The 27,890-nt window shown below is 39.9% G+C and overlaps 1 protein-coding gene across 3 annotated transcripts in view; it reads right to left on the minus strand.

The window, feature by feature from the left end:
* MAP7 (microtubule associated protein 7) overlaps positions 1–27,890 on the minus strand; it is a 166,840-nt gene that overhangs the window by 5,846 nt on the left and 133,104 nt on the right. The window contains exons 6-16 of one of the 3 annotated variants that reach the window (XM_081250544.1): positions 26,476–26,586; positions 20,698–20,811; positions 15,787–15,914; positions 9,852–9,967; positions 9,233–9,516; positions 6,612–6,822; positions 5,185–5,356; positions 4,845–4,946; positions 4,409–4,459; positions 4,243–4,300; positions 1,651–1,753 (exon numbers count right to left, since the gene is read on the minus strand). In XM_081250544.1, coding sequence (XP_081106670.1) covers positions 1,651–1,753; positions 4,243–4,300; positions 4,409–4,459; positions 4,845–4,946; positions 5,185–5,356; positions 6,612–6,822; positions 9,233–9,516; positions 9,852–9,967; positions 15,787–15,914; positions 20,698–20,811; positions 26,476–26,586 — 1,450 coding nt within the window. Of the gene's footprint in view, positions 1–1,650; positions 1,754–4,242; positions 4,301–4,408; positions 4,460–4,844; positions 4,947–5,184; positions 5,357–6,611; positions 6,823–9,232; positions 9,517–9,851; positions 9,968–15,786; positions 15,939–20,697; positions 20,812–26,475; positions 26,587–27,890 lie in introns of all 3 variants that reach the window. The other 2 variants (XM_081250546.1, XM_081250545.1) reach the window with 2 other exon arrangements.

Below are 27,890 nucleotides of genomic sequence, written 5' to 3' on the forward strand. Positions count from 1 at the left end.
CTCCCACTCTTACCCAACCACCCCACCCATTCTAATTTGTTAGCAATTAGAGGAATAATCATGCCCTATGCTCTGGATGAACAATTATTAAATGTTCAGAGGACACTGTGACCAGCAGAAACTATAAAACTGAAGCTGAAGTCGCTGGGGTTAGGGTTTATGGATCTGTGTGTCCTCTTAAGATACAAGTACCGGCTTTTGAATTCCCCTTCTTTGGCTACTCTCTGGAGGTTGAAGTTGAATGCAAGACTTTTGAAGATATGTTTCAGGTTCTTATATAATGATTAATCACTTGATTTTACCACTGAAGAGAGTCAGCTACAGTATAAGCTAATTTTATTCCTCAGAGAGAATTATCAGTGGCTTAAAAAACCTATCCCTCGTTATAATAATGGGGTTCTCTGTGGTACTTTTTATCCTTTTCTAAAAATCTCTGACATCAATGAATTAAATGCCATAAATTATAGTAGTTGGAAATGAGTATTTTATCTGAAAATCAAACTATAACTAAAAAAATGAAATATCACTTAATATATCTCTTGGGTAATTATGACAATAAATTTATTAAACATAATCAAACGCTTATTAAAATCTCTCTTAGGAAAATTGTTTTCTTTGGTATTATAGTGGGCAAATTAAAAAAATTTTTACTGTCCCAGAAAGATATACATAGATACCTTATGACTTATGGACATCTTAGGATGCCCATCTTAGGACAACTTGTCTTTTCATGGCTTCCAACAATATAAAATGTTGTATAGTATGTGTTTTTAGATTAAGAAAAAAATTTATGTATATCAAATCATTATGCCATATACCTTAAACTTATACAGTGTTGTATGTCAATTATATCTCAGTAAAACTGGAAGAAAAAAAGATCTTAGATCTTAAAAGACATTTTTCTATCTATTAAAAAAGTTAATTTGAGGAGCTTCAATTCTCTTATGGTAGCAAAGACTCTGGCATTAGAGACAGAACTCATAATTCAGTAAATTCTGAAAATTAAAAAGTTGCAGCTGAAAAATTTGAACATTATTATAAATATTTCTACAAGTTCTCTATGACTGGATTTTTAGGCACAGGCTATGATTACCCTTAATTTTCATTTTTGAGAGCACTCTTACAGTGCTATCAGTATAAATGCAAGGGAACAGAAAGGCAATCTTTCTTTAACCCACACTTCTTAACTATTGTTAGCAACCATTTGTTTCCTCAATAAGAAGCTCTACTACTAGTAAAAGAAATATTGGCATCTAAATTACTTTTACTAAAGAACAAACCTGTGACTCACTATAATATTATATACAGTGAAAATACAGCTACTGTATATCATCAAAGGGTGTGAAGATGGTCCAGGATCATGCCAAATACATACAAAGGAGAGTAACAAATTATTCCCTGTAATTTTTTTTAATAGCCACACAAAAACCTCACCATCATATTTAGAGATTCAAGAAAAAAAGACATTTTCCTTTTCTCAGATTACAGAATTACTAGCTCTACCAAACATTAATGAACCTAAATAAATCTTCATGTTAAAACTCAAATTCTGTCTGGCCCCAGAAAATTCTGGCAGGATTGGTGGGGCAAAAACCGTGGTGCTTTGCTCTAATGTGCGTCAGTAAGAAAGGCCGCAATTGTCTAACTCACCTCTCCCCAGTCACTTCTGATTGGTGTGAGGTAACCACATGGGGGCTGGCTGCTGGTTCTCCTTGGCCTGGAGAGTTTGTCGTATTTGGAAGTGCAGATACCGCTGGACATGGCAAAGAAGATGGAACAAAGGGTTACTACTACTCTACTATCAAACCCAAACCCCAGGAGCCAGAATGCCTGGATTTATGTCCTGGCTCTGCTACGTACCAGCTGTGTGACCCTGGGCAAGCCACAAATGCTCTGTGCCTCAGTTTCCTCATGGATAGTAATAGTACCTAACTCATAGGCTACTGTGAGAATTAAATGTATTAACACATGCAAAGTACTTAGAACACTGCCCAGCATATTGTAAGGGTGGAAATCAGTGCTGTGATTATTTCTGCTTGCACCAAATTGACTTTGGACAAAAAAGTATGTAATACTGAAACCAAAGCCATTGATGAAGATAACAGTAAGTTGATTTGGTCATGCTGATGCTGAACAAATTATTACTGAAGGATTTGGAGCGAATCACCATGAAATACCCTAAATGATGAAAAATATTTTGGAAAACTCAGTTTTAGTCCCACTTAAGAATGGTAGGGGTTTCGTGCATGGAAGGCCAGTGAGTTGTACCTAACTGTGCTACCTAGTCATTCAATATCCCCACTGGAGTCTAGCGTGAGCAAACAGTATTGACGACTGGCTTTAACATCTGGGCCAGGTTTACGTAAAGTCTTAAGAAGAGACTAAGAACTTAAAAGCTGCCAAAATTTGCAAAGCTGGTAATAGGAATCTTCTGAGAAGACTTCTGATAGGTCTGCAAGCTCACTTGCCTGCCCAGCCTAGAATTCTCTTTGGAGCACTGGTGATACCATTCAGTCCTCAACCAAATGTGGGACCAGGAGAAGAGGAACATGTGTTAGATAATCCTCAGGCCTCGTTTTAGCACTGCTAACTCAAACCAAATTTATTATGAGTTGATAAACACAGGTGTGATGACTGACAAGTTTCACCTTCCTTCTGGCCATTGTTCATTCTCGAATTGAGGTACAAAGAATAATCGAAAGAACTGATAGGGGAATAGCAGGAAGAAGACAGATGGAAAAACAAAAAACCAACAAGGAGCCCGGCCATGTACAAACTACAGCATCGGCTCCTCAAATAATCCTGGGTTGGTGTAATTTACATTCTAAAATGCTCATTCTGATGACTTACTGGGTGCCATGCCTGCTTTAAGCCTACATGTATTACAACATTCTTGGAGGCAACCTGTTAAAAATGCAGTGGGGTTAATATGCAACCATTAGGCCATTCTCCAAACAAATATAATTAGGACATCTTTAAAAGAGAATGAAAAGCCCCACACTGAAGGGATTATGACATAGAGGAACTCGGATAGCCTCTACTGAAGTAAAACCAAATCCCCAAATACCAATATTTTACATTTGAAAATCCTAGAACAGAGAATGTTCTTTCACATAAATCATTTCATTTGATCTTTACTCCAGTCTATAATAAACAGTAAAAGAAACTGAGGTATCGCTGGTCCTTTCTTTTCATATTGATACTGCAGATGAGGAAAGAGGAAGACTGAATAATGAATTATCGACCAACCACCTGTATGTACAATCATGAAGACCACGTGGAATCACTGAAAGAGCCAAATTACAAGCTGGTGACTTGGACTCCAGCTGTGCGAGCTGGGCCTGTTACTCAATCTGAGTTCTCCTCGGAGTTAGGGACCTCGGCTGACCTGCTCACACTGAATCCTAGCACCTACAAAAAGGCCTGGCACACAAAAGTTTTCTGAAAATGCCTGCTTACTCCAAGATAAAGCATCTCCTATCTCACAGGCCTGCAATGGAAATTAAACAAGAAAATGTATGCAGATGTATCTGACACAAAGAAGGCATTTAATAAATATTAGTTGAGTGTGAGTACTAAAACACTAAGATAAATTTTACTTTTATATACACCAAATTTGGTTTAAAATCACCAAGAAATTAATCATCTTTGTCCAAAGCCTATGGCATATGAACAACTTTCTAATGAAATTTCAACAAATTTCTAATTTTAACTCTATTCTGAAGTCAGAACTAAAAGAAATAACATTTAAATCCTTTTCTGAGAACTGCCATAAGTACAAGTTGTCAAAACGTTTAAATTTAATGTCCTTAATAGCAAATATAAACACAGATTCCTTTAGCAGATAGTAAATGACAAATGAAATGTAATTTTATAAACTCAAAGAAAATTCTTCTGATCGTGTGTGTATATACACATATACGTGTGTATACACACATATACGTGTGTATACATATCTATAGAGGCATACATACACATAGATATATAGAGAGACATACATATGATATAAAATGACTTAAGATATTAAATACTCCATTAGAGTATAAACAAATGTGAAAAAAATCTTCTAGAAATGCTAGAGATTTTTAGATAAAGGGGATTATTTGTGGACTAGATGAGAAACACCTAAGCTTCTGTGAGTCAATGAGTATTTTTATTTTAAATCAATGTTTATCTTGAACTCCATAGAATAAATTTAAAAATTCTATATTTGTATTGATTTCAGTTCACTGAAATAAATACCTGTTCCTCTAATGAGCGCTCCCTTGGTTATATCTCCATTTCTCTGATCAACGGTTTTCTAACAAAGAAAAAAAAAAAAGACTTCTTAATGTTAAAAATACAAATGAAAGTAAAAAAACAAAAAAGCCATTAAGAATAGTTTAAAAAAAAAAGGCCATCTCAATACCTTATCTGAAGCTTCTGTTCTTCTGGTTCTTTTCATTATCTCCTCAAGCCGCTACAAAAAAGGCAGAATTAAGCAAACCGATCAGATATGGAAAGAAAGCTAGCCTGGCGCATTTCACTGACTAAGCAAATAGCAGGGCATTGAATCATGTCTATTATTTTGGGAAAACATAATTGTCTTTGTCTTAACTGGAGTTACTCAAAGAAGGTGACATTGGCTTAAGCCACATGAATTGGAAGCAACTGTTTTTGGTGAAGCCTGAAAACACCAAGAGCGATTTCTTTGGATACTGAGAGCTACTTCAGTTAACCTGGACTGGGCAGGACACTTTTGTTTTCTGATGGCAGTGAGCTAGTCTCTTGGTCTTGAGCCGGCTTCAATCTAGGCAGAATCAAGAGCAGTGAGGGCGCCAGGCTGCGGGGGCAAACGCAACTACCTTCTTCCTCTCCAGGCGCTCCTGCTCTTCTCTCTGGAAATGCTTCTCCCGTTCCTGCCGGACCCTCTCTGCTTCTTCCCGAACACGAGCTTCTTCTTCTTTCTGAAAACGGGAAGTCGGCATCTGCTTCTTACACACAGGCTGGCTTTGCCCGCTGCCCCAAAGTCCCGGGGCGCCCCAGGACGGAGAACGCGAGGACCGCGAGCGCGCACGGGGGAGACACGAGCACTCCTAACCACACGCTCAAAAGCTTCCTCTTCTCATCTGGGCTGCGCCTTGCCCCATCTTGAGCCAGGGCTGCGCCGACCTGCTTCCCGGGCGGGAGCCGGCGCCCCCCTACCTGTTTCTGGATGCGCTCCATCTCCTCCCGCTCGCGCCGGGCCCGCTCCTCCTCCTGCCGCCGCAGCTGCTCTTCCCTCTCCCTGGCTTGCTGAGCTTCCAGCTGGCGGGCCTCCTCCTCTCGGCGGGTTCTCTCTTCAGCCACCCTTTGGGCCAATTCTTCTCGCTTTTGTCTGGAAAAAAGACAAAACAAGACGAAGACACGTGAGGGGCCTTCCTTGGCAAGGCGCGAGATCGCGTTTGTGGTTCCCGCGAGAACAGTATGTTGGGAGGTCTGGCCAACAGCATCCACTGATACACGTGAAGCCACCCTCTCTCCTTCCTCCTCCCCTTCCCAGCCTCCCATTGCCTCGTGGGAAACAGACGCTGAATGTATCCACTCATATTCTGAGGAGAGCTTGTTTTCTTTTTTTTAAAGGATCTGCAATATAACTATCTTTAAAGGCCGAGATCTGTTTAATCCAATAATGTGACTTTTTAGTAACGAATGTAACGCTCCCCTCCAAATCTCTGTAGGTAACTAAAGGTTATAACGTTCTGTTTCAGTACAGGGACAAGATGGACCATGTAAGCTCCCTGTTGGGACCAAGGGTAGGGCATGTCCAAGATGGCGGCCCAGCACTGGGGCTGCCGTCCTTTCCGGAGAGGCAGTTCTGCTTATTTGAAGAAGAATTATATTGACATTAGCTTTATTAGCTCCAGGAGGGGGCCAACTAAGCAAACTGCCCCTGGCGTACTGTCTGGCAGGCAGTCATGGGGCACTTAACTATCTTACACAGCTACCCTCTGAGAGGAATACTAACTGGAAGGAAGAAAACATGAGCTGTTATTATGCACCTTTAAAATAATAAGAAAGATAATGAGGAAACATGGAGATGAGAGATATGTTAAATAAAAAATTAAGACTGAATGGGAACATATGTATATGTGTAACTAATTCACTTTGTTATAAAGCAGAAACTAACACACCATTGTAAAGCAATTATACTCCAATAAAGATGTAAAAAAAAAAAGACTGCACAACTGTACCTCTACTGTGGTTACAATTATGCAAATCTATGTGTGTATGTATATATTTATGCATGTACATACACCCACACACTGTTCAGAGACTGGAAAGGGTGGCCCAAAATGTACACAATTATTGAAATCTGGTAAGAATATGGATGATTTTTTTTTCTTTAAACCTTTCTCCTTTGAAAACAAAACAAAAAACCCCTTCTCCATCAATTTTGTTGCACTGTCATTATAATAAGAAAATAAGAAAATGTGGCTTAAAAAAGTTGCTTAGTGCTCAGGGAAACACCAGGGGAGACTAATTCTGAAACAACTAAATAGATTCACCTTCAACACTACTATTACCTCTTCTCTCTGAAGACTTAATCCAAGGTGTCACTAGGGTGTCACTGAGCAGTGTCGCTCCTTTACCTTTCGAGCTCTTTCGTCTCCCTCTTCTCCCTTTCCTCCTTCTCTCTCTGCTCTCGGGCCAACCGCCTCTTCTCAGCTAGCAGCCTCGTGGCCTCTTCCGGGTCAGTGGTGCCCGCAGAGGTCTTCAGAGAAGCACTGGCAGTCACAGTGGATGACGGGGCCGGAGTGGAGGCTGGAGCAGAGGCTGGTGCTGAGGCTGCCTCCGGAGCAGCTGTACAAACAAGTACAAGGAGAAAACCAATTGGAAACAAAAGCCAAAGAACAACACAAAAACTAGCATCCTCCGCACCCCAGGCCTCGAATTCATCGCTATAAAAGAAAAGGGAATGTTTATTACTGTGCGTTCTCACGGTTTCACTGTATTCTATCTGTAACCGGGCAACAGATAACAAAAAGCTGCATGTGTAAGTGAGACATCCGAAGCTGACACTCTGTCACCAAGCCTTATTTTTATACAAGTTAAATCAGTTAACAACATATATCGAATGTGTACTAAGTACAGAGCCTCATGTTAGGTTCTGTGGGAAGTTATACCCCAGGAAAAAGGAAGATGAGATCTTCCATTACGTTAAAAAAAAATTCCTTCTCTTTAGTGACTATTCATCACTAGAGGACTCAAGCCTTTCTGTGACCATGCCCAGTGTCCATACCACAAGCCCGGACTCAGGCTGGAAGAGACCAAGGAAGAGGTCTCTTATGTCTACCCAGAGCTGCCTCCAGGTCTGAGGAGGGAGGAACCAAGAGCCTCTTCAGGAGACGGCACCTGTGCTCCTTATACATTGCACGTCTCCACTGCCAGTTCTGATGCCAACATGCAAGATGAGAGTAGTTCTCTGACCTTATTTGGATTCAGGAAAAGGACCTAGGGGGCTGGTGCGCCCCTGCCATAGGCACCAAGGTGAGGTGTGATCCCTGGCACCTGATCACTCCAGACCCTCCTTTCAAGACCTGCATTTCTCCTGCTGCTCCCACAGATTTTTCTTTGCCCTCAGGACACTTTTTGGCCTTTCTCTTCTCCCTCTTTCCATGCAAACAGGTATTGGACTCTTCCATTCCCTTACTATACTATCATTTGTCTTGAGTCACTATTCTTTCTTTGCCCCCCACCCTCTATCTTCAAATTAAGTCCTAAAGAGAAAACTCTTGAATGAAGACAATTTTCAACAAGATACATTGAATTTCTAGTTCCAGGTGATTTTAAACTTCTAAACAGCATCTGGTTAACCTGGTAGAGATGAGATCCACTGGGTCTTCTGGAAAAAATTCTGACCCCTGTCAATCACATATGCTAAGCCAGTGGTCCCCAAACTCCAGTACACACAGGATAACTGCCACTCTATTTTATCTGGCAATTCTGCACAAGAGTCAACCGATGAGCTTAGTATCCTTCAGAGTCCTCATATCCACCACGTATTCTGATTCAATAGGTCTGAGGTAGGGGCAGGGTTCTACAGTTTGAAACATTATAGATGTGGTTTAAAAATATTTCCCTAAATTCTTCGAAAATCCTCCCTTTAAAAGATGGAGGCTAATCCCCCCAACTTGAGTGTGAGCTGAAGCTAGTGACTTGCTTCTAATGAATAGTATGACAGAAATCGTGACTTCTGGGACTTCCCTGGTGGCACAGCGGTTGGGAATCTGCCTGCCAGTGCAGGGGACATGGGTTCAGTCCCTGGTCCGGGAGGATCCCACATGCCGCGGAGCACCTAAGCCCCTGTGCCACAACTACTGAGTCTGAGCTCTAGAGCCCGCGAGCCACAACTACTGAGCCCATACACCACAACTACTGGAGCCTGCGTGCCTAGCGCCCGAGCTCCGCAACAAGAGAAGCCACTGCAATGAGAAGTCCGTGCGCTGCAATGAAAAGTAGCCCCCGCTCACTGCAACTAGAGGAAGCCCGTGGGCAGCAACGAAGACCCAAAGCAGCCAAAAATAAATGAATAAATAAAAAAAAAAAGAAAAGAAATCGTGATTTCTGCATGTGTGACTTCTGAGACTGGGCATAAAAGATACTGTGGGCTCCTCGTGATTCTCTCCCCCAGCTCGCTCACTCTGCAGGAAGCCAGCAGAGCGGACAGACTGTGAAGACATCCAACAGCCCTATGGGGAGGTTCACATGTCATGACACGAAGGCCACCTGCCGACAGCCCTGTGCATGAGCCATCCTCTAACAACCCAGCTAAGCTGCTCCCGAATTCTTGACCCAAGACTCTGCGTGATATAATAACTGTTTATTGTTGTTATTAAGCTGCAAAGTTTTGGAATAATTTGTTACACAGCAATAGGATAAATAATAAAATGATTCTGATGCAGGTGCTCTGAATACCACATTTTGTCAAATTATTGGACTCGGCCAATGAAAGGACTCATAAACCACACCTGAATTAATATGCTGTGGCTCTGACAATAGGCTGTAGGATGGATGATACTTTCTTTATATGTAGGAAAATTATATTCAAGAAAAGTTCCCCAGATTAGCCTTAGAGTAAAATTTCCATGTGCCCAATAAGGGAAAAAAAGAAAGAAAGAAAAAGCTAAGTCAAAGCAGTGCAGGAGAAAAAGGAAGAGTGAATAAAGAGAGCAAGCAACCCACACTCCACCACGAGTCAGTGGATTCCTACCAGGAGCAACCTCTGGTTCGACAGGTGTCCCCTCTTCAACTGTGGCTTCTTCTACCTTCACCAAAAGTGCCCTGCCCTTTAGTGAGGGCTCATTGGCAACTTTCTGAGGTTCCTTCTCAGGGTCTTTTCTCTCAGGTTCCACTCTGACTTCTCTCTTGACGGGGCGGATGTTGCCGGGCGAGGGGGGCCGGACCTGAGCAGGGGCAGGTTTGACTGGTCCAGGAGGCATGGAGGATGCTGGTCTGGGGGTGCCAGGCAAGTGGGGAAAGGACTTGGATGGGAGCCTGGTCAACAAACAAAGTAAAGAGAAAGGGGCACATGAGAACAGGCTTGCCAGAACCTTCCTTTCCCCATACCTCTACCATGTAATAGTCTTGGAACACCAGTACGGAAGAGAAATGAAGATATTTAGCTGTGTGAATGTGTCTTTTATGTGGCAAATGCAGAAGTACTCACTTTAGAGGCTCATTCCAGGTTTCTTTTTTCTTTCCTTTGAGGAAAAATATTACTCCCCATGTGAAGGCCAAACAGTGTGGGGAGAACAGTTTCTTTTCAGAAGACAGAGGCTCTTAATTCTCCAACATGGAACAACCCTGCCAGCCTCTTACATTTCACTTACCAAAGTCGGGAGGAAGCTGGTGATCTGCCTTTGGGATGAGATGGAGATAGAGCCCTTCGGATGCCGGGTGTGAGGTGGAAGGGTAAGTTTTCTCTCTCCCTCTCTCTTTTATAGCCCTAAGTTCAGAGGAACACAATAATTAGATTTTTCCAAGAGCGGGACAATCACGTTCACAGTATTCAACAGTGGAGCTGCAATCCACTGAATGGCTTTTGGGAAAATTTCCAACCTTTGCCATGTATATCCATTCCACCCCAACAAAAGGCCTTTATTAGGTTAAAACTGAACATTATAATTGAATTAACACAATCTGACACTAATAAGAAGGTTCTGGATGTGTGATCTGGACTTATATTTGTAAAACAACAAAACAAAAAACACTTTTAGAAAGCACCTATACTTTGTATCTAAAACTACCGGGAGCAAAATTTCTCATAGTCTGGTTTAGCCCACACAAATGTCAAAATAAAGGTCACTTTCAGCTTATCCCCCCTACCTTTATCTCTTTTAATTCTTAAGCAGTTTTTTTTTTTTTTTTTTACCCTGGAACACACTATAGCTCAGTTTATTTTTATTTGTTAATTTACATGTCTGCTATGTCAGACATTAATTCATTTTTTTCTTTATACTGATGTTATACAAACAAGTCCTTCCTCACTTAGTGTCCTCTTGCCCTTGAAGGAAAAGTCAGGTTCAAGGTGAGAAATTTCAGCTATTTTTAGTCTTCCTCATTAGGGATGAAATGGAAATCTCTGAGGTTGGGCCAAAACATCAGCCCTTCTATGACTGCATACTAGGAATTCAGCCAGAGAGATGATACCTTTCCTAGGTAGAAATGGGCAAAAGGAAACCCAGAAGTGTTCTGATAGTCTCAAGTCAACAAAGACAAAAACAAACAAACAATAAACCCTCCCAAACCAAAACACAAACAGAAACAAACAAAAAGACAAGGCACAGGGCAAGGGAGAAAGTACTCATTCCAAGTATCTGAAACACGGCCAGCAATGTTCTGGGATGGGAACAGATGCTGGCTGGAGGGACCTGTGTGGATGTCTGTCAGTCCTTCACTCTGTGGGATCCTTGCAGGAAAGCAGACTGAGGGTGCTAGGGATGGGGCAGAACAACACCTAGCCTCAGGGCCCAGAAGCTGGCGTGTACCTGCTTTTCTTTCCTTTCCTGCCTGGATCAAGCATCGCCCCCCTTCTTTCTTCCCTCCCCTTTTGTTCCCTTCAGCATCTCTTCTAATTGCTTCTATTTTCCTTAGTAGCATCCTAGTTGATGGACTGGGCTATAGGTGGGGGAAAAACATCTCAGTGTCAAATAATACTCAATGTCTCCCCAGAATTTCTAAATAAAACAAATGAAGGAGGAGGCAGGAAAGAGCTTCACAGGGTGTGTGCCACCTCTATATCACTTGCAGCTGCATGACCACCCTTTGTCCCCATCTCTGGTAGTAGAAGGCAGGAGGCAGGGTACTGGAGAACAGCTGCAGTGCTTGGGTAGCAGAAGCAGCAGCCACCATATGGAACCCTCTTGATAGGTGTACAGGATGGCAATTATGCCTCTGGCAGATCAAGTTCCCAGAGTGGAAGGTACAGGGCCCTTCCCGAGGGAGGTTGGGGTTAAGCACCTTGAGTTGCTTTTCTTTCTTTTTCTCAAAACATTTTAATTTGGCTAAAGTCAGATCAAGGAGAGACCTGAATGGGAAAATAAGTCAGGAAAGGTAATTTGTCATGTGGAAGATTTGGGGACTAATGTCATCATCTATGCCTTGATAAGACAGGCATCTGGGAATAAATCTACATTAAAGTGTATAATCCTCAGAGTCTTCTTTTTGTTAAAGTGCCACTGAACCAATTCTTTCTTTCTTAAAACTGACCTCCCTTTAATCACCTTTAGGGAGTAGGGGGAACAGGGAGAAGCAGTTTGGAAAAATGCTCAGTATTTGACATAACACCCTCCCAGGCAGGTAGATAGATGCTTTTACCCTCTTAGTTCTTTCAAATGTCTTTCCACTGGTCTTGGACCCAATCACCTATTTGAGTTCCACACATGTAAAGATGCTCCTGATTCTCATCCTGACCTGAGTTAACAGCCAGTGGTCTGTACAATAATCTTTCCTGTTAACACCTTCCACAAGACTAAGGTGGAACACACATAGCAAGCCCATGTCAGTGGTCTAGGCAACTTACCAGCAGGACAAAGACTTTAGTTTTACAACTAGAGTTAGGTTCAGAATACAAATAACCCACAAGAGACGCAATATAAACAGATATTCAAAGGCAGCACTGTACAAGAGAACAGTGATGATAGAAATGTTCTGCACCTACACTGTCCAAAATGGTAGCCACTAGCCACATTTGGCTATTTGAATTTAGACCTAAATTAATTAAAATTAAATGTTAAGTTTAGTCTCACAAAACATATTTCAAGTGCTCAATATCAGGCAGTTGAATTTAGATCTAAATTAATTAAAATTTAATAAAAATGAAAAGGAAGTTAAGAAAACGATCCCATTTACAACAGCATCAAAAAAAGAATAAAATACTTAGGAATAAACTTAACCAAGGAGGTGGGAGACTTCTACAGTGAAAACTAGAAGGCATTGCTGAAAGAGATTAAAGAAGACACAGATAAATGGGAAGACATCTAAAGTTCACAGAATGGAAGACTTGTTATTGCTAAGATGTCAATACTATTCCAAACAATCTACAGAATCAATGCAATCCTTATCAAAAGCCAACATTATTTTTTGCAGAAATAGAAAACTCCATCCTAAACTCATATGGAACCTCAAGGGACCCTGAATAAACAATCTTGAAAAAGAAGGACAAAGTTGGAGGTCTCACACTCCCTGATTTCAGAACATATTACAAATCCATGGTAATCAAAACAGTATGGTCCTGGCATACAGACATATAGACCAATGAAACAGAATAGAGCATCCAGAAATAAACCCTTGTGTATATGGTCAAAGGATCCTTGACAAGAGTGCCAACACCATTCAATGGGGAAAAGACAGTCTTTTCAACAAATGGTGCTGGGAAACTGGATATTCACATGCAAAAGAATGTAGTTGGACCCTTACCTTACACCATATACAAAAATGAACTCAAAATGATTAAAGACCTAAATGTAAGACTTCAAATTATAAAATTCCCAGAAGAAAATGGGAAGCATCATGATTCTGGATTTGGTAATAATTTCTTGGATACGACACCAAAAGCACATGCAATGAAAGCAAAAATAAACAAATGGGACTTCAAACTTAAAAACTCCTCTGCATCAAAGGATATAATCAACAGAGTAAGAAGGCAACCTACAGAATGAGAGAAAATATTTGCAAATCATATATCTGATAAGGGATTAATATCTATAATGTATAAATAACTCCAACAACAAAAATTAAAAATAAGATTAAAAAACTTAAGATTAAAAAATGGGCAAAGGACTTGATTAGATATTTCTCCAAAGATGATATACAAATGGCCAACAAACTTATAGAAAGATGCTCAACATCAGTGATGATTAGAGAAATGCAAATCAAAACCATAATGAGGTATCATCTCACACCTATCAGGATACTATTTAAAAAACAAACCAAAAAAACCAAACTGAAAAACCAAGTATTGGTGAGGATGTGAAAAAACTGGAAGACCTTGTACCCTGTTGGTTGGAATGTAAGTAAAATGGTATTGTCACTTTGGAAAACAGTATAGCAGTTATTCAAAAAATTAAAAATAAAATTACCATAAGATCCAACAATTGGGTATATATCCAAAAGAACTGAAGGCAGGATCTTGAAGAGATATCTGCACACCCATGTTTGTAGCAGTACTATTCACAATAGCCAAAAGGAAGAAGCAACTCAAGTGTCCATCAACAGATGAACAGATTAACAAAATGTGGTGCGTCTATACATGTATACGTGTATGTGTGTGTATATATACACACACAGAAATATATATGTATAGACACACACACACAATGGAGTATTACTAGCCTTAAAAAGAACAGAAATCCTGTCACATGCTACAACGTGGAAGGACAGACCTTAAGGACATTATGCTAAGTGAATAAGCCAGTCACAAAAAGACAAATACTGTATGATTTCATTTGTATGAGGTATCTAATGTAGTCAAATTCATAGGAACAGAAAGTAAAATGGTGGTGGCCAGGAGCTGGCGGAGGAGGATGGAAGGTTGTTGTTTAGTGGGTATAGCTTCAGTTTTGCAAGATTTAAAAAGTTCTAGAGATTGGTTGCACAACAATGTGAATACACTTAATACTACTGAACTGCATACTTAAAAACAGTTAAGATGGTATATTTTGTTATATGTTTTTTGTCACAATTAAAAATTGCTTAAAAGAAAATTAAATTTCAAATTTGATCTGTCAGTCTCATTTGCCACATTTTCAAGTGCTCAGCTGAATTCCACAGTGCAGCTCTGGAGTATAAATGATTTGTGAGTCGTTTTCTGGCAGTAGGTATTTGCCTAAATATTTAATTGCAAAGAAGTGAAAAGGCACCCAATAGATCAAATACAGAAAGAAGGCACTAAAAAGACAAAAAGAAAACCGGTGAGAAAATATAGGTTTTGGATCATATGATGACAAATTCCTCTCATTTAATCTGTTGGCCAAGGATCAGCTCTCACCCTTCCCTCCTGGAGTGTTAATTTTTGTTTTTATCCGTAACAAGGTATTTTTTTCTTTGGTACACGCTTTTCTCTACCCAATAAGTATCCAATGTTTGGGGCCAAAACTGTTCTGCTTAACTATCGCTATTTGTCCACAGCTAGGATCTCTGAGGCACCAAAGTGCTAATGATGGAAGACTTTCCAGACATCAAAGGTAGTTTCACTTCTGGCTTGAAGGGCTGGGCATCTGACTCAATCATGAATTAAACGTTGACTCCTGAAAGCCCGAAGGGCTTGAAAGAAAACTGCCTGTAGGCAAAGCCATCAAGCTCCCACAACCCTTGAATTATCCTCCAAGGTCTAAGCAAAATCCTTTTAGGTGTTCATCAGCTTTATAAATCTGAATTGCTCTGAGAAGTTAGGATTGAAAACAATTGTTCCAGCCTTTCATGGGCCATGCTATTGCCATGAGAGAGGGGCAATGAGAGCTTCTGGTGGACTGGGAAGTCCTGTAAGACTAAAGTACAACGTCTGAAGACCACAGAACAATGTCTATACATTTCAACGGCTACCAAATAACACACAGTTTAAATAAAACAAAGAAGAAGAAAGATTCTTGGAGACATGCACGTGACCTCATTGCATTTATAGCATGGTGAAAATTAATGTTAGTTCAGCCACCCTGTCAGAAACAACAGGTACAAATTATGTTCTTCACGTGCAAAATGTGAGTCTATAACACAGCCCAACAGCCTTTCAAGAATTACTTAGTGAATAACTAGTGTTTTCAATACTTTGTCCCTATATTTTAAGACCTGGGCCTTGACACGGATTAGCTAAACAGACAAAAATTCTTTATCTTGCTTTTTAGTGAACCACATTTAGAGTCCAGCCAGCTTCTGGACAGGGTTGGAATAAAATGCAAAGGCAGCAGTCCAGGCCCACTTCCCCTTCAAAGGTTTTCTTACGTTCAAAAATAAAGTATGTTGGCATTGCACTTATTTGTATGGCGGCACCCATATGGCAGTTCAGCCACTCAGACATGCTTGAACAAAGGACAATTTTCATCTTCAAATTCAGATTTTCAGGGGGGAGCAGAATCGCCAAGTGGGGAGGAAGTGTGGGGACAGCACCACTCAGCCAGCCGGATTCAAGACTGGTGGGACGGATGGGAGGACGGATGGGAGGACGGATGTCAGCATCGCCTGGCTCACACCCTCACTGCACCTCGAGGCGGTGTCCACTACGCACAGAAACAGGGCAGACTCGCCAGGCTGCTCTCAACAGCTACTCACCGCTGTGCCGTGAACAGTCCTCCTTCGCGTGGAGCCCTCCGGTGGTGTTACAAAGAATTTTGGTCGCTCCATCGGATTTCTAGAGTGTGCAGCTTTGTAGGGCATGATGTTGATGGGGCTGCAAGATGCTGAACGAGGACACATGGGGATAACTAGGGTGCAGGTGATTGTTTTACACGCAAGAGTGCCAGAGGAGCAGTTGAAGGAAAGCCAAAAGCAGGATCAGGAAAAGGAGCAAAGCAGAGATAGAGAGAAAAGTAGGGAGAAGGTATTACCTAAAGGTGTCCAGACCATCATACTCAACTCTCCTCAAGGTCCTATTAGTTTACAGTGTGTCCAAAAGGAGGGCATGTCCAAATGAAAAATCTGGAATATATAAACTATTTGGCTATTTAAATACTTATTAAAGATATAGATGTAAGCCAATAATTACAGAGAGCAATGGTCTTATAGTCCCATAAACAGATGGTTCTGGTAAAACGCTACATTAGTGACAGATAATTTTAAGATAAGGATTGTTTATAATTCGATTTTTCCTAATAGCTTTAAGACGGAACAAACAGTGGAAAAACAGCAAGTGAGCAAGCAGGCAAGCAAGATATACTGCAACTATTTTGGGAGTAAAATTCAACCACCACTGGGGAAAAAAAGCAACTGAATTTTTAAGATGTTAAATGACCAAGTCTTATCAGGTATTAAGACTTGTTACAAGAATAACTAATAATTTCCAGAAAAAAAATTCTGTAAATGTTTTATCTACTTAAAGGCAAATCAAATGCATGCTTCTGGGTTTTCCCCAAAAGCCAAGGCATTTGAAGGTTCATAACAAGCAGCAGAACGTATGGGGAAATGGGATGTCATCATTTAAAATGGTGAAGGGAACATAAATATGTTAGAATTGCCAAAAATAAAGTTGAATCACGAACAGCTGTTGCAGTTTTACTCAAGATGGAAATATTTTTTTGAAAACCACGTAGCTTCTGACCATTCACCTTCAAAGGAACATTATCATTAATCAAGTGATTCTGAGTAACAGTGGGTTTAAAGAAATTCACAGAACACTGCGTAGGTATCAAACATGTGGGTACTAATGTTCCAAGGTTCATTTTCAGATCTCATCCAGAAATCTTGTTTTCCAGCAAAAAATAAGACAATTAAACATGACTACTGAGGGGAATGCTATGTATTTGGACCATGTTATAAAATGACTTTACCCAACCCTAGCCATTGTAGTAGCAACCCTTTAAAGAGACTGTTAGGTCAACTGAATAAAATAGTATTAATAAATTAAAAACTCAAAAGTTAACAGGACAAATTCAAGGTAATCTCCATTTCAGAATTATAGTTAAAAACATTTAAGTGTTTTTTTGGTTTAGTCTATAGACAGAAAGTCCATCAGATTGCATCTTTATTCCTGTGTTCTCTTTCATTAAATGCCCTGCAGTATCTTCTGGTTATCACTGAATGGTCAAGGTGGTGAGTCGACTGGAAGCTGCACTCTCTTCTCCCATCATCTGAAAACAGAACCCTTATTTCTTGGATAAGCTGAAACACTTTGCATTCCCTCAGTTCTCCTTAAAAGGTATATGTCTTACTTCCAAACTGACAATAAAGCTTTGCCTCAGACCTGAATCGTGAAGGAAGTTTCCTTTGTGTTGTGAAGAAGGAGACCCTCTCCTCATTTGGTTTACTGTGATCACAGGGAAAACTGTTTGAAAACAACCTTTTCTCAAGTGCCACAACAAAGCATTTGCCCTTCCCAGACAAAGAAAGAGTTCATTAATGCAAACCTCTTCCAAGCCAATCAAATGCCTTTAAAGAAGAACATCCTGGCACAAGGCACTTCTGTGGGATTAATGACCAAGAGAGGCACACACAGCCCAGGGCACAGCCAGAGGCCGTTAACTGCTCAAGGATCAAGAAACCCTAGATGACAGCCCTGCTCTGAGGCCATGGGTCTGACACTGAAAAAGGAATGAAGCACAGAAATATGATTCCTTTTCCCTCTAGTGGAAAGTAATAATTTCAGGGGTATCTGTGGAGCACTTCCTTGGAGCATTTCCTGAGACCACCGTGGATGTACCCAATCTCATCATGCCTCTGGTTCATTCTTTATTATAGCGCTGAGTTAATGTGAAGGAAAGGAAAAAAATATCCTTAAACCTACCTAATGTAGTCCATACAAAAATCCTCAAATTTAATTCTTCAAGAAACATTGTCTGGCTAATTCTAAGGATACTACATTTCATGGAATTCATCGCTGCTCTTAACAGCAACTACTGAAAAACCTGAAACCTTTAAATCAATTATTCTAATAATCTTGCCCTTCTGAAGAAATAGGAAGAGCAATATATGATTGTTGTTTTCTCTTCCCTCCTAGAGTGCCCTCCATATCCCAAAGTAGTTTTATTAACATAAAATTTCTTTTATGGAAATGTGTTTGAGAAAGCCTTCCACAATATCTGTATTTCCTTCTACTACTGGTAGCAAGCGTGCATTAGTTTAACATATTCAGGATTTTCTATGTGAAGTAATGGCTGCAGAGAAAAGATAATGCAGTTCAAGTGGTTGGAGTGCAGCAGAGAGAATAATTACATAGTAGAATAATAACAACATTTATTGAGTGCCTACTACGTGCAGGTACTATTCGAAACATTTTACATGTGTTAACTCATTTAATCCTGAGTTCTAATAATCACATGTATCATGAATGTATTTTTAAAAATGGGCAAGAAAAAAACCAACCCAAAGCAGTGGTCACAATGAAACATATGAGACTCTGATTTCCAATTTTCAACTGCTCTTATTACTTGTTCTGGGAATTTGCAATCACCAAATACCCTAGGAGTAAGGACGGCTGTTTTGATTTGCTACTGTAACCCTGGCTCTGGATGTAGGTCATCCTCTCGCCAGTGGCAACTGGATATGAGGTAAACTCAAGGGACGACACTAAAATGGGAAGACAAGAAAAAATAATCAAGGAGAGCAGATGGAAAAATAAAAGCGATGGGAAAAATGTTTTTGAGGAGATAAGTGCAAGAGACATTTACGTGAATAATTTCAAATGGAAATTTCTAAACCCAACAGTTTTGGTTCATTAAATATAAGCTGTTATTAATGCAATAATAGGCAACAATGATCTAAGGAATGTATTAATAAAACAGGCAACTCAAGTAAAGGCTATGTATGCATTGCTTCAAACTAAAATACATTACAAAAATGTATCAATTTGTGAAAAGGAGAATGGAAAAGTTGCAAAGTAAAGAAGAGCCAGTTAGCAGATTAAAAAGCACCTTGGTTGAGCACGAAGGAAGGTGGGAAGCTGGGCAAGTCGAATGGGTGGAAAATGAGGAAATGGTGTTGGAAGAGACTAGAGGAAGAGCGAAAGAATTGACAAAAGTTAGTGATGACAGAAATAGCAAAGAAAGACAATTTTTTAGCTGTGAGGCAGTCCTTTAGTATGAAACAACATACAATGTGGAGGTTCAGAAGCATGAGAACCATAAACTATTTAGATTCTATGAATTAGGACTGAAAAGCAGTTTTAAAGGTTTTCCAATTAGCTGGACATAAAGAACAGCTTTCATGATTTATATGAAAGTATGACAAAATGGACATAAAAATAAAGTATCTTGAAATAAACTGTAGTTTTTCCTTCAGAAAAATCTGAGATGCAATGTGACAGTTGACAGGAGAGTTACTTTATAGAAATCACAGATCACTGTGGTCCAGCTAGTTGAACGCACAATGGCACAGAGAGCATCATGAGGGTGCCAAGGATAGAAGCACGTTTAAGACCTAGTCCACCAATTTTCTAAGTGCCTCTGGTTTAACTCACTTATTGTCAATCTCTTGTTTTCCACAGGCAGGTGGTGGGAATGCCTGCACTTGCTCTCTTGACTGCCTCCCAGGGGTACTGTGAGAATTCGGGTTCATACTAGCTCATCGGGCACCATAGATGAAAGATATCATAAAACCACCAAGAATTATTATTAAAAAAGAGGGTTAGTGAACATGAAGAGGCTTGCAGAGGCAAAGCCTTTTTAAAGGGAGCCTTATGAAGAGGCTATGCAATTTCCCACGTGCCAAACAGGAGGGCTGGTTACATAGATACACCAATTGTGCCCAAAGATATTTGGGAAAGTCAAAATCAGCTCACCATGAGAGAGACACTGCCAAAAGCCTAATATGTATCTTTCTTTCCAGCTAGATGTAGACTCTATACTAACTTCTCATTAAACGAATTGGCTCATTCAGGGGTGTTTTATATTTCAAAGAAGTAGAGGAGTTATAACTAATTATAATAACTAGTACTTGGCACATTTGACATATTTTCAAAGTATGTAACAAATAAGAACACTGTAATGAGCCTTCTCCACCACTCTTTATAGAGTTTTGAAAGGGTACTATTCCTCAATTACAGATAAAAGACTAGCCCAGGGAGGATAAGTGACTAGTCCGCAGCTACATTATGAAACGCTATGCTTAAATCGGCTTTTGCTTTGAGTTTATCCCCAGGCCCACAAATTAGTATTAGATATTAAATTATTTCTACCTTTGATCATCTGCTCAGATGCAGGGGCAGAAAGAAAGGTGGGTAAGGGATAGGATTTTCTGGTAACACTATGAACAGACAGAAGCCTCTGAAGCCATCTGATCACAGGGAGGGGCATCCTTTACCTGCCCGGCATCTGGTGTCCAGATAAGATGCTAAGACGGATGCTCAGAGGAAACGATACCAAGGGCATGAAACCAACACCAACAGACACATTTCCAACGCCATTCCACCGGGAGGAGGAGAAGCACACGATGGGAAAAACTGAGATGGGATTAGATGAAAATGGGTGGCTTAGAGATACTTCTAAAGGAGGACTTTACCTCACGGAGAAAGTTGCACCTTGACAGTTTTACCTGTATCTCCAGACAAGGCAGCTGTGCTTTTACTTCTGGCCAGGAACGAATGTGTGGGCGTCAGCAATCTGTTAACCACGCTGCTCTCCCATGGGCTGAGCTGCAGGCGGCGAGCTAAACGTCACCACATAAGTGAGATGTTAGAAGCATTCTTTCCAGGGGCGAGGGGGTGCAAGGCATCACCCCTATCGCTCCCACACGCCGGGCCTTCGTGAGAGACCTCGACAGAGACCAGGCTGTCCGGGGAGGAAGCTGGTGGAGAGTCAGGGCAGGAGGGACTCTGCTCAAAGGAGCAGCTATTCCATAAGGTGCCTCTCTTCAAGATGTTATGTTTGTGGCAGGTTCTGTATTAGTTTTATGGACACAGATTTTGCTAACCACCCTCCTATGGATCCAACAGGTGACAAAACAGAAGAACCATTTCCAGCAGGTTTGGCGTGAGTCTGTCGAACGCATCTGCCCTCATCAGGATGGGTGGTGAGCAGGCAGCACACACCTCAGCCAAAAGGTGTCCTAAGTACCTGAGTGTCGACTTCAACAAAGGCTTTGCCAGCTTCATGCAAGACTGGAAATATGTGGATGGAGAAAAGGTCTCCATTAAATTTTGCTACATCTCCATGAATTGCTACTTGGGCAACTGGAGGAAATTAGATATAATAAAGTGAAAGAGGACTCCTGCAAAGTTCTATGTAAGTTTTTCTTTTGACTTTCCCATTCAGCAAGCAAGTTCTTTCAGGTCCCTGGTTTGGCAACAACATAAAAATTCTGATGGAGGATAAGGGTGAAGCTGAAGGTAAAATTAAGATAGAAAAGCCAAAATTCAATATAATCATAATGTCGGAAATTACTAGTGGGTGTGTGAAGAATCAAGAAAATAAATTCAAAATGATGCAGTGGAGTCCCAAGTTGTACTGGGGCTTCGCAAGACCACTGTTAGGAAATGCATGCTAATTATAAATTAATTACTTTGCTTTTACTGCTAGCTTCCACTGACGGTCCATGAAAATATAGAAGCTACTTTCGAAAGATATCAGGAAAGAAGCTTGCAAAATCCTACAAATATCACTATAATAAAGTGATCATATACACTTGACCCTTGAACAATACAGGTTTGAACTGCGCACATCCACCTGATACGTGGATTTTTCCACATTTTATATTTCCCAATAAATATACAGTTGGCCCTCGGTATCCATGGATGCAGAACCGGCAGATGTGGAGGGCTCACTATGGAACTTGAGCATCTGAGGATTTAGGTATCTGCGGCGGCTCTTGGAACCAACCCTCTGTGGATACTGAGGGAGGACTGTATCTCTACTTTAGAATACACTTGCAAGTCGCTTATAAAAGTCTTTCAAACTGTCTAAACCTGACAAGGCCACTTCTGTTCTGCACCATAAACAGCAGGTGCAAGTCCTCTGGTCCCTGGAGCAACTGTCCTTATAATTTTTTTTTTTTTTTTTTTGCAGTGCGCGGGCCTCTCACTGTTGTGCCCTCTCCCGTTGTGGAGCACAGGCTCTGGATGCGCAGGCTCAGCGGCCATGGCTCACGGACCCAGCTGCTCCGCGGCATGTGGGATCTTCCCGGACCGGGGCACGAACCCGTGTCCCCTGCATCGGCAGGCGGACTCCCAACCACTGCGCCCCCAGGGAAGCCCAATAATTTTTTATATATGTTATATTTTAAAGAAATGACTTCTGAATTCTAGGATATTAGTTTTAGTTAATAGAAGCCATCTGATGTTAAAGGCTGTTGTAGAAAACATCCGCTCCTATTTGAAAGGAAGTACCAACCTCCAATAAGTACGTTAATTATCGGACTTTATTTTAAAAGAGTAGCTATTTTGATCAAGATGCTGGTGAATTTAAGAATTAGTGAATTCTTTATTAGAATTTCTGTTTATTGGGAGAGTCTTCACGGTTAAATTCAACCTGCTGACAAATAAAAAGATCTGTTATAAAAACTATTGTAATAGTTACACAGTTAGTAGAATGCACAGTAGGATAAGTGCTATTATAAACTATAGTATGGCAGTGTGTGCGTGTGTGTATGTGTATCAACAGCAGAATATAGTCTAACCTAAAATTAGAATACATTCAGAGAATTAAATCAGTGGGAAAAGTGATTAGGATGAAATTAAAATCTTCAGCAGAATTGTATTTTCAGTAGATGATAAAGGGAAGAAGAGGTGAATGTTTCCTTTTCTTAGGTAAACTCTGTAGGATGACTGGCTTAGAACTGCAGAGATGGTTTATCAATGAAAAGCCATGTCTTTTTTCCCCCTTGATTGAGAAGCTCAATTACTTTATTTCTGTTGGTCTTTAAGGCATCAACCAAAGAATCTGCCTCAAATGAAAATCATTAAACGCTCTCTTTGACTGGTGTTTAAAGCAAATCCAAAGAGATTTGTTTTATAACTTCGAAACTGTGAATGAAAGATTTTGGGAAGAGAAACGTTTCCACTTCTATCACATTCATAACAATGCTCTGAGCAAGAGAGAAATAGATCTCTTCCATAATTTTTTAGTAAAGGTTAGTACAGGAGAGTTACTTTATTGTTTTTTTTTTTTTAACCTAGAGGTGCCTAATCTTGAGATGATAAGCTCCCAAAGGAAAGGTATTAATTCTCATGAAACGACTACAGTATTGATCCTACTTAAGCACTTAAAATGAGATATTGACAATTCCCATAAAAGACCATCTGGTCCAAGGACGCAACCAAACATTAGAGATATTTGTGCTACCTTGTTCCTTCACAAGCAGGAAATCACTATTCCGTTCCCGATGATGGGTGCCATGCAGAAATCAGGCAAGTGTTGCCACATCCTGACCTAAACGTTATATGAAATCTTACAGTTTTAAATATGATGGCAATTAATTAGATCTAAAACAGGAACAAAAAACCCCTGCTCCAGTCAAACAGAACACGTGGGCAGGATTCAGCTTTAGGTCCTCCACCATGTCCTCTAATCTAGATTCTGGGGAAAAACATGTATGAACTAATTTTCAGCAAAGAGTAGCCGATTTCCTTCTTACTTTTTTCAAACGCCCTATTCTTCTTCCTTGAGAAAAAAGCTGGTTAAGCAGGAAGCTTAAGATAATATGCAATACACATTTTTAGTGCAAAAATTTCCAGGGGCAATATTCTCTCTGTTGCAGCGATTACAGAAATCTTTGGTAATCAGGGGTTTCCTTTAACTCGGGCATTGTACCAGTTTATGTGACACTATATTCGGGTGTGATGATCAACATATTTAAAAACTGGTGGGGCAAGGCACCAGGAGACCTCTGCTAGTAGAGCTAGAGGATAACGCTCTGTAGGGCCCGGGGAAGCACAGCTCGGGGAAGTGGATATTTACCAACTGGTATGGAAATATTCCAGCATTTTGAATAACCAGCAGAACATTCCAGCTGCATGTCAACTTTAATAGTATCAGAGCTTCCATTGAATATCAGCTTTAAGGCCTGTGCTGTAGGGCTGAGAAAGCTCAAACAATCTAGTTATGGTGTACACTCTGTACGATCAGACTGTAAAAGCCTCTAATAATTTGATAAGGATGCTCTCTACTTTGATAATAAAGCATAATTGAATTTAAAAAATAGATAGCAGAAAAGAAATTATACTAACTAAATTACTTAAATCTCTAAATTAGAGAAGTTCAAATGCAGAAGATTTCTATTCTCATTAAAAGACAGAGCCCTCTCACTGTGCTAGGGTTCTGCCTAACTTCAAAAAAAAAAAAAAAAAAATTGCTTCCTGGACCACACGGGAGGCCCTGGATGAAGCGGATCTTTCTTCCAGGCTGACCTCTTCAGTGAGACCAGAACTGGTTCACAGTTCTTTTGACAAGGGGGGAGGAGACATGGAACCTGTAAATTTAGCGCTCTCCCTCTTATCCTTTGAGTCCAGCTTAGCATTGGGTTTTATAGGCCTGCACCATGATTCAAGGGGCAATTGCCTGGCCCCAGCTATGAACTGCTTATTGAACTGCCCCTGACCCTTAACCTCACCCAAAGGAAGAGTGCGTGGAGTCAGGATTGATGTAAGGAAGGACATCCATGAAGGAGAGAACTACAAATGCAGCGCAGCAACAACATGGCTTGGGAGCTGGTGATCTCTGTTCTAGTCCCTCCTCTCCAGCGATTAACTTGTAGGATATGAAGTCAGGCCCTTCACCTCTTAGGGACTCTTATTACCCAACTGAAGTAAATGAGCCAACCAACAAATTTTCCCCAGTTCTAAGCCAATTACTTAAGAATATTCAATCAGATATTGTCCTGCAGAGTCTACAAAACATCTTATTTCTAGTTGACACAGCACTGTCAATCCACAGAAGTGTGGACAGTACTCTGTTCGGTTTATTGCCCATCTGCCTACCCCCAACTTTGCCCCAGTTTTGGCTACAGGATTGTAGGAGGCAATAAGCCAAGGTTTAACTGAAAACTACCGTGAGTCCCAGTTATAGTTTGTCTTAGACCCACGTTCACAAAAAAATAAAATTCAAGTGCTAAGTGACCAATTCCAAAGAAAAGATGAATACACAACTGTTAAGAATAGCATGCTATATTTTACCTTATTTTAAGGGAATTGGTTTGAAAATAAAGGCTACTTATGAAAGGAACTTCAATTCATAATACGTTTCTCTAACATATAAAAGGCCGTTAATTTGACTACATGTCTAATATCAATGATTTAGGCAAACTAGGTTAAAAAAATGATTTAGGTTAAAAGGCAAGAATAGGCAGTTGTTCATTTACTGCTTTAAGAGATTAATTATAACATCAACGCATTATATTGTACATAACAATGACACCATAACTTTTATACAATACAAAATATACAAATACACATACACACATATAGAACATGCACACATTACATTCTTTTTAAAGACCATAAACACTTCAAAACCAATCAGTTTCTTAATAAAGCACTCAAAGTAACCACAGTTTGTTACTTTCAAAGAGTACGTGTTTTTATATTGCACAATAATTCTTTGGTTTTTTAAACTTAAAATCACTTTAGTTATGTAAAACAAGTAGCTTATCTTAAAAGCTTGATTTTTCATTCTATGATACGTAAATATGTAAAATAAAACTTTCATTTTGTAAGTAACTCAACATTCATGTACTGTAAATCCATGGGATGAATAAAACTCAAAATTCAAATAAAATGTTAATTGGAGGACTATGAATATTGAAATTTTTAGGAGGCTTAAATAATGATATTCTTGAAGTTAGGCCAAATCCCTTTAAATGAATGGACACCAGAAAACCAGTCACGCACACACAAGAAATGCAGTAAGAAAGGTTTGGTTAAAGGAGAAATAAATTAGCAAAATGAAATCTATCAACATGAATCATTTAAAAAGGTCTTTTAGAAAGTTAAAGCCTGGAATTCCCCAAGTACAGATGAAAAGTCAAAGACAATCTGATTGAAGTGAAATAAATGTTCATAACAAAGATTATTTGCATGTTGGTGGATAAGTGGGTGATTTCTGGAGCTGTAAACTCATGTACTAAAAACTTGAGAGAAGCACCGCTTTCATCACTGCTAAATGCAATCATTCAGCCAAGTTCTAAAATGAGAACCGTTCTTGTCGCAAGGAAAATGCTGCTCAGACGTTTATTGCTTTTTTACTCTGAAGTTTTTTTCTTCCTATTTAAGAAACGTAGGGAAAGCAACTTCAGATGCTTATTTTTATCTGTAAACATCCAGAAAAAAAAAAGCATTAAGGAAATAACAGAACACTTTTTTTGTTTTCCTTTTGACTGTACCTCTATCTGGAGAATTTAGTAAAGTTGCAGATGAAGAGGAGAGCCGCTTGCTAATGACGGGATCAACATGTTTCGAAAGATTCATGGTGGAAACTGACCTCCTGTCTGGATCTAAAACAAATGGAGATAATGCTAATTGACAGCCAGCATGCAGGATTGCAATTTCCTAGTTCACTGATGGAAGCAAAACTAGGATTGGATGCTTTCAGCTATCTATGACTAGATCTTTACTATAGCACAGTTTTCTAAGTGGACATTTTAAAGGTAACTTAAAGGCTAGAAATAATACTCATTTTTCTTATAGGAAAATAAAAAATATAAAATAACTATTCAGCTCACCCGTTAGTCAGCTAGGGAAATTCAAGCATATTGTTATAATGCAACAAATGTAGGAAGACCAAAGGAAAGCCAGCGGAGGGCAACGAAAATAATGGAAGGGGACTGTGAAGCAAAAAGGGGCCCATAAAAGTGAACGCCTTCATCATTTCCCAAAGTGTGAACAATGGGGTAGTAATAGTGCTGGTAAGCTAGAATGCAAACACTAGAATAAAAAGAACACCAGGTGCTGTGCGTCTGCTGATACCTTTGCTTGTAGAGTCATTTTACCCAGGGCATTAAAGTTCATTATAGAAAAACAGATTAAAAAGAAAGAAAAAGAAACACTTTAGGTGTGGAAAGGATGGCCCCCAGAGCACTTCTTTTTTTAAAGTATGCTAATAACCACACCTCTGTGCCTATAACAGAGCTTAGTGTGGTTTACAGATGTAGCATCAGCCCACAAACTTGCCTAAGAAAACTGGCGGCAATGAAAAGAAAATCAGAATTCTTTCTCTTTAAGTTTATTAATAATATTCTTATTGCTGTTGGATAATTTTAGGGTAATTCTTAAAGTTCAAGTCAGAAGAGAAATAATAGCTGTATAAAAGGCAAAAATCAGCTCTGATAGTTTGCTCTCTGTACAGTGGAACTAAGCTATAACCACACTCACTAGCGTAAATCACGTTCTCTGAATAAAACTGCATATAAGGAAAAGTCTAAAAATCTCATCACTATATTTATGTAGGATGCAGGGAGTTTTTCTGGCCTATAATAGACAAAGTTAAAGGGGTTTTGCCATATTTTATTTTATTTTCTATGGTTAGCTTCTTCTAAAACTGAAAACAAACCAAAATATTCCTTGTGAGAGAGGCCTTCAAATCCCGCTCCCACTGGTCTAACTAACACTGGTGGTAAAAATGTTAAAATTTCCCCCACAGAATAACCATTTTGGGACATTATTTACAGTGTGCAGGGGATAAGCAAGTCTTCCATCAACATCAGACATTCCTGTCTTCTACAGGGACTCATCTTTACGGTTGAAGCAATTTAATTAAAATTTTTTTTATTTATTGAAGTATCCTTGACTTACATGAAGC

This window comes from Mesoplodon bidens (assembly GCF_964165515.1).
Source record: "Mesoplodon bidens genome assembly, chromosome: 12".
NCBI classification, from domain to species: Eukaryota; Metazoa; Chordata; class Mammalia; order Artiodactyla; family Ziphiidae; genus Mesoplodon; species Mesoplodon bidens.